The sequence below is a fragment of the Macaca fascicularis genome, chromosome 8, assembly GCF_037993035.2.
Source record: "Macaca fascicularis isolate 582-1 chromosome 8, T2T-MFA8v1.1".
NCBI classification, from domain to species: Eukaryota; Metazoa; Chordata; class Mammalia; order Primates; family Cercopithecidae; genus Macaca; species Macaca fascicularis.
Genome location: NC_088382.1, coordinates 63,696,424 through 63,709,524, shown reverse-complemented (window position 1 = coordinate 63,709,524; position 13,101 = coordinate 63,696,424). Strand labels below are relative to the sequence as shown.

The window sequence follows — 13,101 nt, the reverse complement described above, 5'->3', positions numbered from 1 at the left end:
ATCAGTCGAGTGAGAGTGGAAGTCGTGGAAGGGGATGAGATTACCTGAAAAAGGGTGTGTAGAACAGGGGCTCTTCACTGGGGAGGTTTTGGATTAACTCCCTGAAATTGTACGCAGTAGGGGAAGAGCCCATGCTTTCCACAGGAGTCTCAAAGAGCTGTGTGATCCAAGAAAGGCTAAGAACCACCTGCTGCCATGGACTCTGACAAAACTTGGAATGGGCTGACAGAAAAGGAGTAGATTTTACCCAGGGAGGGTGGGATGGTAGCAGTTAAGACCTTAACTGCTTAACTCTAAGGAGAACTGGCTGGAAAATTAGGTGAAAACCAGGAACATGTGCTGTTAGGGAAGGAAAGGAAAACAAGTATATTTCAGGAAGGATAGAGTAGTGGTGAGCAGTGTAAAATAAGCTGAGAGAACGAGGAAGGGAGGACTGAAAAGTATACAATGGGTGTGGCAGCGAGAAGGCCATTGGCCACCTGGGCCAGGTAATTGATGGAGGCAAGACCCCGAAGAGCCAGGATGGGATGGTTACTTAGGGAAAGTAACCAGGTGGGACTGTCTACCATTAAAAATGTAGAAAACTTTCCTGCCGATACTCCTTCTGCTAGTGAGACCAAAACATCTGTCCAGACTAGCTCAGATTGACTGACTTAGCAAATACATATTTATTGAAAGGAATTGCTAATTCAGGGGTGGGGTGAGGTGTCTAATTCATGCTGAATAAATGTTTTCCTCATAGCTAAAGATTTAACTTGTTATGGTCCAAACTAGTGATTTGCAAGTGGAAGTGGGGCTAGATAGTGGGGAGGAAGCAGAGCCATTCTTTAAACATGGTCAGAGGATTCCCTGGTCTTTCTCCAAGATCTTGTGTGCCACAGATAGCAGGAGAGAGTGGAGGAAGACAGTCCTATTTCAGATAATGGGAGGGAAGAGAATTCGGATTATTGAGGCACTAAGGAGGCACTAACGAAGGATGTTATCTTTTGAATCTTTACACATCTCTACAGTAGATGGGTAGATGTTCTCCTGTTTAGAGATCCTTTTCTTTTTTATGCCTTAGGGTTTCAAATATACAGAACTAACTTGGCGGTGATAGAATGTATTTGTTGTTTGAATCTCTGTTCTTCAAATAATGTTCTGAAGTTCCTCTGGGTAGCGGGGTAGAATAGTATCTATTCAGAATTTGATAGGCATGATTTACTTTAATCTTGTTGAAACCTTGTTGAAATCTCTGTCAAAATAAAAAATGTGAAGTACCTTAGATTTAAAATATTATATACTTAAAAAAGTTGTTACTAGATAAGTCTAGTCTTTTTATATTGTGGCAGCTAAGGACCAGTTAGTTTCCTGAAATAAATTTTTAATCTGAAGCTTTAAGAGAAAAAAGCTTCCAATTTGGAAAAAATTGTTAGAAATTATTTTGCCATTATGTCATGTTAAATGAGAGCAAATATAAAGTATGGGTATATAATCAACGTTGATTATTAAATATAAAAGTAAATGTATAGGGGTGTCTGTACAACAGATTATTTACTGTTGTTGAAAGTGTTTTTATTTGCAGCATAGCACTGGAAAGAGTAACAACTTTTTCAAAGAATAGGGGACTATTAGAGTGGCTTGTATTAACGTTTTTTAATGGAATAATCTTTGGATAGTTTTGAGTATAAATTGTGATCTAAAATGTTTAAAACAGAATTTTGATTTATTTTACATTTTCCTGATTAAAAATTTTGCCTAATTTTTTCCCACTAAATGATTTCTTGTCAATGGTCAGTACCCTTCAGACCAAATTGTTCATATATTATGCTTTTAGGAACATCATTAACATGCAGTTTGAAACTTAGAGCTCTTCATAAAGGAGAACATACAAGCAAGTCATCATACTCTGGCATTTTTCTCCCAGCTGTTTTTGTCTGTCTCCCTCTCCTTTCTTCCTTCTCTTTGTTTAAATTGTGCTGGTCTCCCAGTTGGGGTAGAAGATAGTATTATATGGTCTTAATGTATTTTAACCTTGTTGACCGTCCTTTTGGGTACTCAAGATTTTCTTTGTCATATGTTGTTACACTTGATTTTGTTGGTTCTGGCCCGATATCACAGTCTGCCTTTCTGCCCGTCGCTGTGTAAGGGAATTAGACGGGGCAACCTAGATGACAGATGAGCTGTCAGGTGGAAATGGTGTCAAGACTGCTGCATGCTCAGACAAACCACTGAGCAAAGTGTCTTTCTCCAGTTTCTGATGCTTGTAATAGAATACCTGAAACTGGGTAATATCTGAAGAAATGGAATTTATTTCTTACAGTTATGGAGTTTGAGAAGTCAAGGTTGAGGGGCTGCGTCTGTTGAGGGCCTTCTTATTGGTGAGGACTCTGCAGAGTCCCGAGGTGGCACAGGCATCACATGGCCAGGGGCTTAAGCGCCCGCTCATGCTAGCCTAGGTCTCTATTCCTCTTTTTTTTTTTTTTTGTATTTTTAATAGAGATGGGGTTTCACCGTGTTAGCCAGGATGGTCTCGATCTCCTGACCTCGTGATTCGCCCGCCTCGGCCTCCCATAGTGCTGGGATTACAAGCGTGAACCACTGTGCCAAGCCTCTTCTTATAAAGCCACAGTACACTCTCATGAAAAGTTGTTCATCTATGAATTCATGAATGGATTAATCCATTCATGAGAGCAGAACTCTCATGACCCAGTCACCTCTTTAATGCCCCTCCTCTCAATACTGCCACATTGGGGATTAAATTTCAACATGTGTTTTGAAGGGGACAGATACTCAAACCATAGCAGAAAGTTTCAGAATTCCAATATTTGGGGAAAAAAATATTGGTTCTATTGTCATATGTCTAGATTTATTTAAGTTTGTAGGTAAGCTGTTACATAAATATATTTTAAATCCCAGGTTGACTGATCTAGTCACATATACTTGCACTAAAGCCAGTATATATCTAATATAGGTGCTGTTGTTGTTGTTGTTGTTTTTCCAGCCAAGGTTATGTCTCAAGGATAGTTATTTTTGTTCAAGAGAACAGTAATCAGAAGGATAGGTTCATCTAATGATGTAACAGAAACCCCAAATACCATGACTTAAATAAGAGAGAGATTTGTTGTTATCTTACATCCAGGGGTGGGCTGGGCAGACCAGAACTAGACAATGCGCAGAGATCCAGCCTCCTTCAGCTCAGTGCGCTGCCATCCCTTGGGCGTGGCCTGGTCCTCTTGGCTGTCGGGGTGGCAGGAAGCCAGGGAGCGGGAGGATCTTCCAGGCTGTGGGGAGGCTCCTGGAAGTTGTCCTTCAACACTTCCACCTTATACTGTATTGGCCATTACTCAGTCTTCTGGCCATGCGTAGCTGCAAAGGAACTGGGAAATGAAATCTTTCCTCTGATAGGCTATGTGGCCTACTAAGATGAAAGGGTTATGTTACTGAGGAAGGAGAGAAAAAGGATATTGGGGAACATTAGCGATCTCTTCCCCAGGAGTTATAAATCTGTACTCGTCTGTACTAAATTATAAATAATTGCTTTGATTTTAATTCTTAGGTTTTGGGGGGCCATATGACCTACTTCCACTGGCAGATAATTTAGAATGCTGTGGTTGTACTTGGGTTTCTGGACCTTTTAACGTCCCTCTTCCTTTCAGAGTTTGAGAAAAGTCTTGTAATCCGTTGTTTGTAGGTTTTTGAAAGTTAATATTTGGTAATTCTGATGGCATAGGCATTGCCAAGAATTTTTGTTTTAATGTTTGAAATGTTTAAGAAATTAAAACAACTGAAGTAGTTATACTACTTTTATTAGCTTACTTAGAAAATAATAAATTGTAGATCACATTTAAATGAGATTTAATTTAATTTAAAAACTGGTTTTTGACAGAGAGGGTTGCTGATAGTAGGTCCATTCATCACCTCCTTATAAAGTTTATATTGGATTTGCAAATTTCAACATGTCTAAATTTTCTGTTTACCATTTTGGGGAAAGCTAGAGAGATCGATGGTTCATCCCACGGTGAGGCAGCAAGCACATGCTGTGTTGTGACCCCATGGGAAGGACGCACAGCCGCGTGACCACATGGAGAGCAGGCTTAGGCCCAGGAGGGTTCTGGGCAGAGAGGAGATGGGGACTGTGAACAGAAGGAAGAAGCGGGGGAGAGAGCTGTGCATGCAAACACATCCAGGTAGGGAGATCCTCACCCAGCTGGGGAATTACCAGACAGCTGGAGTCTGTTATGAAGCCAAAATAAAGTAGGAGACATGCAAAGTGGCCACATCACGATAAACCATCTCTGCTTTGATGTTCTGAGTTCTTTCCTGAAGGCTGTAGAAAACCAGCGAGAGGTAAAATAACTGTGTCATTTTAGCAAGGCCACTTTAGAGATAGTGGTTGTGGGGAGGGTACTGGATTTTCGATTGTAAAAGACTAGAGGGCAAAGAGCAGTATAGAGGCTGCAGATCCAATCCAGCCATGGTGAGAGGCGGGATCAGGGGTGAGGAGGGTGGGAGAGATTCAGTGTATGGAGGAGAGAGGATCTGTGAGACCTGGATACCAGTTGGACGTGGAGGAGAAATCCGAGGGAGGCAGCCAGCGACTTCCCAGGTTTATCCTTGACGTTTTTAGTTACCAAACAAAATCACACACACAAATCAAAAACCTCTGTCACCTTCTATGTAGTGTGCCAAAGTTGTGTAATCTGCTTTATTCTTTAAATAGCTCTGAGACTCATTTCAGGTGATTTAATTCATATTGAAGAAACATCTGGCCCACGTGTTTTGGTTTATTTTAGTTTCTGCATATCTTGTGGGAAAATGGATTCTCTAAAGAATAATTTTGTAGGCTAGGAGATCCTTCAAGTATAATTATAAAGCTGATTTAATTCATTTTCTGCTATATATCATTAAAACATTGAACTAATTTTCTAAAATATTTCTTTACTGTGGATTTAGTTGAGCTTTCTTATGTTATATGCAGATTCTAATTAAAAATAACTTTTAAATTTTGTTTGAGCAATTCTGCAGTTAGATTGTGGAGTAGTTGGTAGGTTTAACTGCTGAAGACTGGCTCTACAGTGTTGCAGCACATTTTCCTTTAGGAGAAAGATGCATCCTTTTCCGGGTCTAACTCTCCTGGAGGACTCTTCAACTATCAACAGTCATCGATCTCTTAGTTTATACCAGGGACTGATCTGAAAACTGGAAGATGATAAATGGGACACCATCTCCACTCTCATATGCTCTCAGTCTTCCTAAATATAATTCAAGAAAAAGAAATCTGCAATAAGTCTTAAATGTGGACTTCGCTTACATGCTATCTTCGTAATAAATAGAAAATAAATATTCTTATTAGAAGCTCTCGTAACTGCACAGGCATTTCTCCCACACTGCACATTGTATAACTGGATTTGTATGCAGTGCAGTTGGCTAGGGGTGTGCCCTGTGTTGTGCAGGTTGCTTTTGGTTATAAGTACTTGATGGTCAGGAACCAGCATTTAAAAGGTAAAGGAGTGTTTGCTGCCAACTCCATTTCTTTGAGTGACTCAGTGCATTGCCGGCCCATCATAACCACACATTGGAAAAGCAATGAAACACGGAAGATACTGCCTATCTGTGACAGAGCTGGTAGCAGCAGGGGAAGAGGACAACTCTGGAGCATAGCCAGAAATAAAGAAACACAGGCTTTGTTTAGTGGCATTTAGATTTTACAGCTTATTAAAAAGAAAAATAAAAAGATTTGATTAGTGGAATTCCTGTAGGAAAAATAACTTTGTTATTGCAAATTTTACATAAATTGCTTTTAGAATACACTCTTTAATGCAATTTCTTTTAAAATGTACATTTTTGTTTCTTAGAACTACAACTCCTATAAATAGACTCTAGAATAGACTTTTAGAATCACTGATCTCTTTTTTTTTTCCTTTTTAATTTCATGGATCACCTCTTTAGGGAGACTGCTAACCTATTAGTCTTTGAATTTAGATGCTGTTAGAAAGGGAAGTGTCTAGTGATCATGAAAATATGTTTGAGAAAATAAATTGAGGATTTGCACTGTGATGTTCTTTATCTTTTTTATTCTCACAGCTGTATAATAATGTATCTCCAGCCAGTGAGAGGAAGAATAATGTACCATGAGGTTGTACTATTAGTTGTTAAAACTGTGAATTTTGAAATCAGACTTGGTACCAATACACTCCCCACTAATCTAGTTGTCCTAACGTTACAACATGTTAGTTATCATTGCTAAACTCGAGTTACATATCCATAAATGGGGCTCTTCTGTACCTTTATGGGTATTCTTGTGAAAAGTACATAAGAAAATGTATGTCAAGCAGCTAGTGCAGTGCTTAGTCACTAGCAGGCACTAAAACATGGTACATGTTGTGATGTTAAATACTGTTTTTCCTAGGCTGAGATCAAAATACTGTAGAAAGAGTTGGACTATATAGTACTTACTCTTGGAATTTAAATGTTTTTGTAAATTAGATACAGATGAGAGAGGGCACTGCAGTTTTCCTATAAACAAAATTTGTTTTTTTCATAAAACAAAATTTGTTTTTTTTTTCCAGTTCATAAAACAAAGTTTGCTTTGTGTTCAAAATGATGATAAAAGCCAGAGGAATCGCTGAATTTATAACTAAACTATAATGAGTTAGCATTAAAGAAAGCAGAGCTATATAAAATTATTGATGATTTATTTTTGCCCTTTACCAAATATAAATCTGTATTATAAACAACTATAAAGTTTATATTTTCTAAGATAAATTGTGTTTATATATTTAGAAAAGAATAGTTTGTTAATGATTTATTTTATACCAACTTGTTTTCCAAAACAGGATAGGTAAAGAGTAAGAAACATGTAATTATGACTCAGATGTAGTTTTAATGATCATTATGACAAACCTACTGAAAGAAGTAGGCTGTAGAATTCCAAGAACATTATGGTTTTAGTTATGAAAAATTTGCATACCAAAGGAAGACCAGAGAAAACAGTACAAAAATGCTGCTAACAATGGGTTTTCTACTTGACTTTGTGGGCAGGCAAGGCCAATAAAGGAAAATAAAAGAGACTTAGTAGTTTTCTTTTTTTTTTTTTTTTTTTTGTTGAGACAGAGTCTCGCTTTGTCGCCCAGACTGGAGTGCAGTGGCCGGATCTCAGCTCACTGCAAGCTCCGCCTCCCGGGTTCACGCCATTCTCCTGCCTCAGCCTCCCGAGTAGCTGGGACTACAGGCGCCCGCCACCTCGCCCGGCTAGTTTTTGTATTTTTTAGTAGAGACGGGGTTTCACCGTGTTAGCCAGGATGGTCTCGATCTCCTGACCTTGTGATCCGCCCGTCTCGGCCTCCCAAAGTGCTGGGATTACAGGCTTGAGCCACCGTGCCCGGCCGAGACTTAGTAGTTTTCATTGATTAATATATTTGTCAGTAGAAAATCACTTTTTTCCTGTCACTAAATTACGCAGCTGAAGTTACCATGTGTTTCAAGTTATGTAGGTAAAGTTAGTATGTTGAAATACTATTATAGTGTCTTCAATTACAGTTTTAAAGAAAGAAACATCTGTAATGTTTGAGTCTTTAAGCAACTAAATATACTGTGATGGTGAGGCATTTGATTAGAATGGGTAATGGTCTTCCTGTTGTTTGAAGAGTTACTATAGCTAAGTAAGTGCTTCCTGGTGCCCTAGCTCCTAACAGAATAGAACCTAGTTAGTCACCTTCAGAATGCCCCCGTCAATTCTCTGCCGCCTTAGTGGTGCCTTGTGGGAAGTAGAAGTCAGTTTTTCAGGGTTTCTTCATCAGATGTAAACTCTATTGCAGCAGTATGATCTCTTTTGTGAGCTGTTTATGTACTTGGGCTTTTAAAAAGGGGAGTAGGTTTTCAGACTGCCCTTTTTTCAGTTGCAGAGATGTTGAGATCTCAGGAGATTTCAGGTGTGGATGAAGTTAAAGAGAAGAAAAATATTGCACCTCACAAAGTTTGCATCTTAGGTAGCAGCAGCAAAGATTTAATGTCACATTCCTGTGGATTGCTTGTACAAGTCAGGCACCTTTTGACTGAATTATAAGGTGAAATTTTATTGTATTGATCTTCATGTGTAGAGAGAAAGGCTGACTCAATACCGAGATTAATTGACAAAAGATCTCCTTGCATCCTTTGTTCTAGATACATTATTATCCCCTGAGGTAAAATCTATACTAGTTTTTCCTTTTGCACTCCAGCCTGGGCAATAAAGTGAGACTCAGTCTCAAAAAATAAAATAAAATAAAATAAAATAAATAAAAGCCAAGTTCAAAGGAGTGGATTTTCCCCAAAGTTCGTATAGGTTAGGTGTTTTTAATACCCTTTTCAGTAGAGCCACGGTTCAGTTCCTCCTGGTATGTTAGCAAGCCATCTGACACCCCACATGCCATAACAAACAGCAATTTCAGGAAAGCTTGAGGAGGAAATTGGATGATTCTTTCCATGAGTCCTGTCTGGGCTCTTCTCTTGCTGGGCTTTTGGCATTTTGACCTAAAACACTCAAGCCAGGCTCACAAAGTTCCACCTGGGGCCGCTGATGTGCAAGTTCTTAGTTGGACCCTTTTTCATCTATATGAGTCCTTGCTCTTCCCCCAAATCCAAATTACATAAACCCTGAACTAGGCAGAAGAAAGGAGGTGCTGATTTTTCTATGTGTCACATACTTCGGTCAGGAAGAAGTGGATGCCTCTGGGCTACCTTGTATGTACAAAAAAACGAGAGTGAAAGCCTGGCTGGGTGTGATGGCTCACACCCGTAACTCCAGCACTTTTAGGGGCTGAGGCAGGCATAAACCCAGGAGTTAGCGTCCAGCCTGGGCAACATGCCGAAACCCTGTCTCTACAAGAAGTAAAAAAATTAGCCAGGCATGGTGGTGAGCACCTGTAGTCCCAGCTACTCAAGAGGCTAGGGTGGGAGGATGGCTTGAACCCAGGAGGTCAAGGCTGCAGTGAACTGTGATCTCACCACTGCACTCCAGCCTGGGCAATGGAGCAAAACCCTGTCTCCAAAAAAAAAAAAAAATTGTGTAGGAGAGGATGTTACCTGTCATGTATATCTTTGACCAGGAAGACAAAAAACGAGTGGAAGATGGTGCGGTGGAAGCCATGGCTGCATGTGTGTCTTTTCATTCTCTGCTGGAACAGCCCACCTGTGCCGGGTTTTACTGTCCTACTTTGGCCCTACAAGAGTGTTTCTTTTGTGAAGAAATAATTATCTTCACCACTTGTTGTCTCCTAAGTATTAGTGAAGTGTGATATGGGGAATGAACTACCCTCATGCCTCTGGAAGGGATGGAGCAGGCTGGGAACCTGTCTGTGACCAGATGCACAGGACCCTTTGTGGTAACTTACCAGTTCCCTGCCTGAGCTCCTGGAGGCTTTGTCGTGCATGCTTACTAGTCATTTCTGAAAACTTACATTTGGAACTTGGTCCTTGACATCAGTCCTTTAGGGAGAGAACCATGTCTTACTGTCATTGAAGAGTGGCACAGTGTCTTTGAGTACACTTTTAAAATGCTTTATAAGGCTCCACACTAAATAGTCTAAAATTGAAATATTTGAAGACCTCTCTAAAATGAAGCATATCTAACTTCAGGCTTGATTTCTCACATATATGCAGGAAAAATATAAGATCTGGAAATCTGCCATAAATATTATTACCTCCACCACCAAGAAAACAAATCTGTGTGACCACAAATGCTCCCAAGTTGCAGGCATTCTCAGAGTAGCAGCATAGATAGTGGCTGTAAACTCTTGTTTTTCCTGTCTAACCAAGGTAATAGGATGTCTGCCCTTTCAGCCTTTGCATGAAGTAGACATGACTATTTACTTAACTTCTGGTTGGAAATAAGATCCCATTGTCTAAATTGTGTCAGCGCAGTTCCTGGTAGCACAAGAATATTAAACACTTTAATATGACATCCAAAATTAATGAGTCAAGTTATAAGAACTTTCTTTGAGGGATGGAAAAGATCATAACCCACTTTCATGTCCTGGGATGCTTCATTCAGTCTCACGGTATTAGAAAGTGAGCAGCCTTTGGGTTGGGGCGGGGGCGCAGCACTTCACATGCTTTGGGCCACCAGTTCCTCCTCCCTGCTGCTCCGCCACTGCGTGACATTTCCTTCTCATCCGCATTCCCAGTGTTTCTGTCTTTTCTGTCTTAAAATCTTTGCAGCTTTGGCCTAGGCTGCAGTAGCAGGGGGAGAGCAGCGCAGGCGAAATGCTTGCCTTCTTCTGGACCACTGTGGAGAGAGGCGGAGTCACATTTACCTGTGGACATCGGTGGCCCCCAAAGGTGGTTTCTTGGCAACGCTCACACAGTTGATAGACGATAGGCAAGAGAGGATGTCATCGACAGTGCACCTGCTGCTTGCAGCCCAGCCAGGGCCTCCACACCCAGCGCCTCCTAGAGCCCCCATGGGAATACCTGGGAGGTTATGGAACTGGAATGTAAACCCACGTCTCTATTCCAAACTCATGCTTTTTTGTAAGAGGAAAACTTTTAAATAGTTTTTTCTTGAAAAGCCTCTTTTTCTTCCTAATTGGTTCTAAAACAAAAGTTTGGGCAAGTGCCTCAAAGGAAAATAGGGACAAGATTGTTTTCTGTCGTGGAATTCACAGTGGTGTCTGTGTGTACTTTAGAGCTAAGTGTGCACATACTGTGGGCGCATGCTTATTTTCTGAAGGCGAGTGCTCTAAAAGGATTGGGGACCACTGCTCTGAGCCCCAGTTGCTGTACCTGTGGAGTGAGTGCTGCTGCTCAACTCCTGGAATTGTTCTGAGGCTCTGGCCTGACCGTCTCTGTGCGGGCTTTAGACTGTGCTGGGGCAGAGTGAGTGCCCCAGACCAGAAGCTCCTGTTAGTGTGGGGACTCCCAATGCTAGTTTTGGTGATTTATTTTCTTGTTCTCTTGTGTCATCCCAGGGTGAAGATACACATATTCTCTAACAACAGGACATTTGTTTTTCATTTATGAGTTCATTCAGAATCGTAATTGAGGCGATTTTGAACTTCTTAGATTGCAGCAGTGGCAGTAGCAGTAAACAAGACCCCTTTATCTGAACAGGAAAGTAGTCTTTCCCCAGGAAGTAACTACACTTCCTTGTAATCACCTGTTTGTGTAATTGTAATAACTTTACAAGTTATTCATAAAAATACAAGAATGACTAGTTTGTCATTGTCATAACTTGTGTATGATACATGAAGTAGAAGTCACACAGTACAAGTACTTTTGAAATTTGGAAAAGTTTAATTTTGTAGGACTTTATTATTTTTGGATGTTAAAGTAAGTATGTATGACAGTGCATAGTGTGTTTCAATTTTGGAAGTGATTCTTTGCTATTGAAATTCTCATTCTCCTCATTTCATTCTTATGTTTTTAGGGAATACCTTGGCAAGCAGCTCCAATCCGAGCAGCCCCAGACCGCTGCCGCCCGAAGCTGAGCCTGCCTCTGGCCTTCCCCTCCGCCTCGATGCAGAACCAGTAGTGGGAGCACTGTGTTTAGAGTTAAGAGTGAACACTGTTTGATTTTACTTGGAATTTCCTCTGTTATGTAGCTTTTCCCCATGCTAATTTCCAAACAACAACAACGACAAAACATGTTTGCCTGTTAAGTTGTATAAAAGTAGGTGATTCTATATTTAAAGAAGATATTACTGTTACATATACTGCTTGCAATTTCTGTATTTATTGTTCTCTGGAAATAAATATAGTTATTAAAGGATTCTCACTCCAAACACGGCCTCTCTCTTTACTTGGACTTTAAACAAAAGTCACCTGTTGTCTCTTTTCAAACCAAATTGGGAGAATTGTTGCAAAGTAGTGAATGGCAAATAAATTTTTAAAATCTATCGACCTATCAATCTCTATCGATCTATGTCTCTATCCAGCTCTCTGTTCATCTATATATCATCTATGTATCTACACACACACACACACACACACACACACACACAGTCTGCAACTATTCCTTAGTGGTAGCATAGCTTTAAAATCTTAGTTTTTAACATGATACTGTGGTTCAAAAGACTTCCTTTTGGAGTTCAGTGAAAAGTTTTAGTGTTAGATTTATTTTCAATACTTTTATCCTTGGTTTTTAGTGCCTGAAGTTTGTTTTGTCTTATTACATTTTGGTTTAAGCATTGCCAATAGATATTTTATTCTCTCCCCTTTTGTTTCTAGAACCATATCCCTTTAGCAGTACATATGTGGCATACAGGCCTCCTCTGAGGCTTTTGTTTTTTTAACCCCATCAGCTGATCTCTCTGAGTCTCATTTTTCATTCATTTTCATGTTATTTTCACTTTTTATTCCTAGCAGTTCTATGAATATTGAATAGACGTGCTAAAGCTAATAAAACATTTATTCTAGTAAGTTTTTTCTCCTATAGAAAGCCACTCATAGAATCCATCTCCTGTTTAAGAATCAAAGATTGTTTCATTTTCAACATAGAAATCCTGTGGGAGAAATTAGTTAAAATTATGGATAAATTAGTCAGTGGGTTCATGTGACTCGATTTTCCTTAAAGGGGTTCATGTTTGCCAGAAAAGAGGTAGTCTGATCAAACCAATTTTTTCTTTTACTAAAAGTTTAAACATGGCTTATATGTAGTTTACTTTTCGAAATGTGGAAAATCATTAAATAGAGCTTTTCTCGTAGTAATTACAGACACTGCATTAGCAGAAGATCAGTTTTCATGTTAATATATTAATGGTCTGTAAAATCTTTAGGATTTTAAGGCACTCAATTTCTAGAAGTCCTAGTAACCAGAGACACGGCCATCTTCTGAATTTCATAAGAATGCATTGATTGATTGGTGTCATAGTTTCTGATTTTAGTTTCATTTTGCACAGCCCTATAGTTAGTTGTAAAGTAGAAATCAGTGACAATCACTCTTGTAGAAAGTATTAGTGCTTTTGTTCCTAAGAAGTTCTTTTGTCCATGGGAAGCAATACTCCCATGTAATCATGCTTTAATTATTATCTTGTATATTAAAATTAATTCCCTCGAGGTACCTTTTTTCTGCCTTAAACCTTTACACTCAGCTTATAGAGCATATAGTAATTATGAAAGCAGTCACTTTCATTTTTCCTTTGC

At 39.5% G+C, this 13,101-nt stretch overlaps 1 protein-coding gene across 4 annotated transcripts in view; it reads left to right on the top strand.

Moving 5' to 3' along the window:
* Positions 1-11,741, top strand: part of ATP6V1H (ATPase H+ transporting V1 subunit H) — a 120,640-nt gene extending 108,899 nt beyond the window's left edge. For all 4 annotated transcript variants that reach the window (XM_073998814.1, XM_045398253.2, XM_065519219.1 and 1 more), the window contains one exon: positions 11,387-11,741. In XM_073998814.1, coding sequence (XP_073854915.1) covers positions 11,387-11,447 — 61 coding nt within the window. In that variant the 3' untranslated portion in view covers positions 11,448-11,741. The remainder of the gene's footprint in view (positions 1-11,386) is intronic.
* Positions 11,742-13,101: the final 1,360 nt, after the last annotated feature.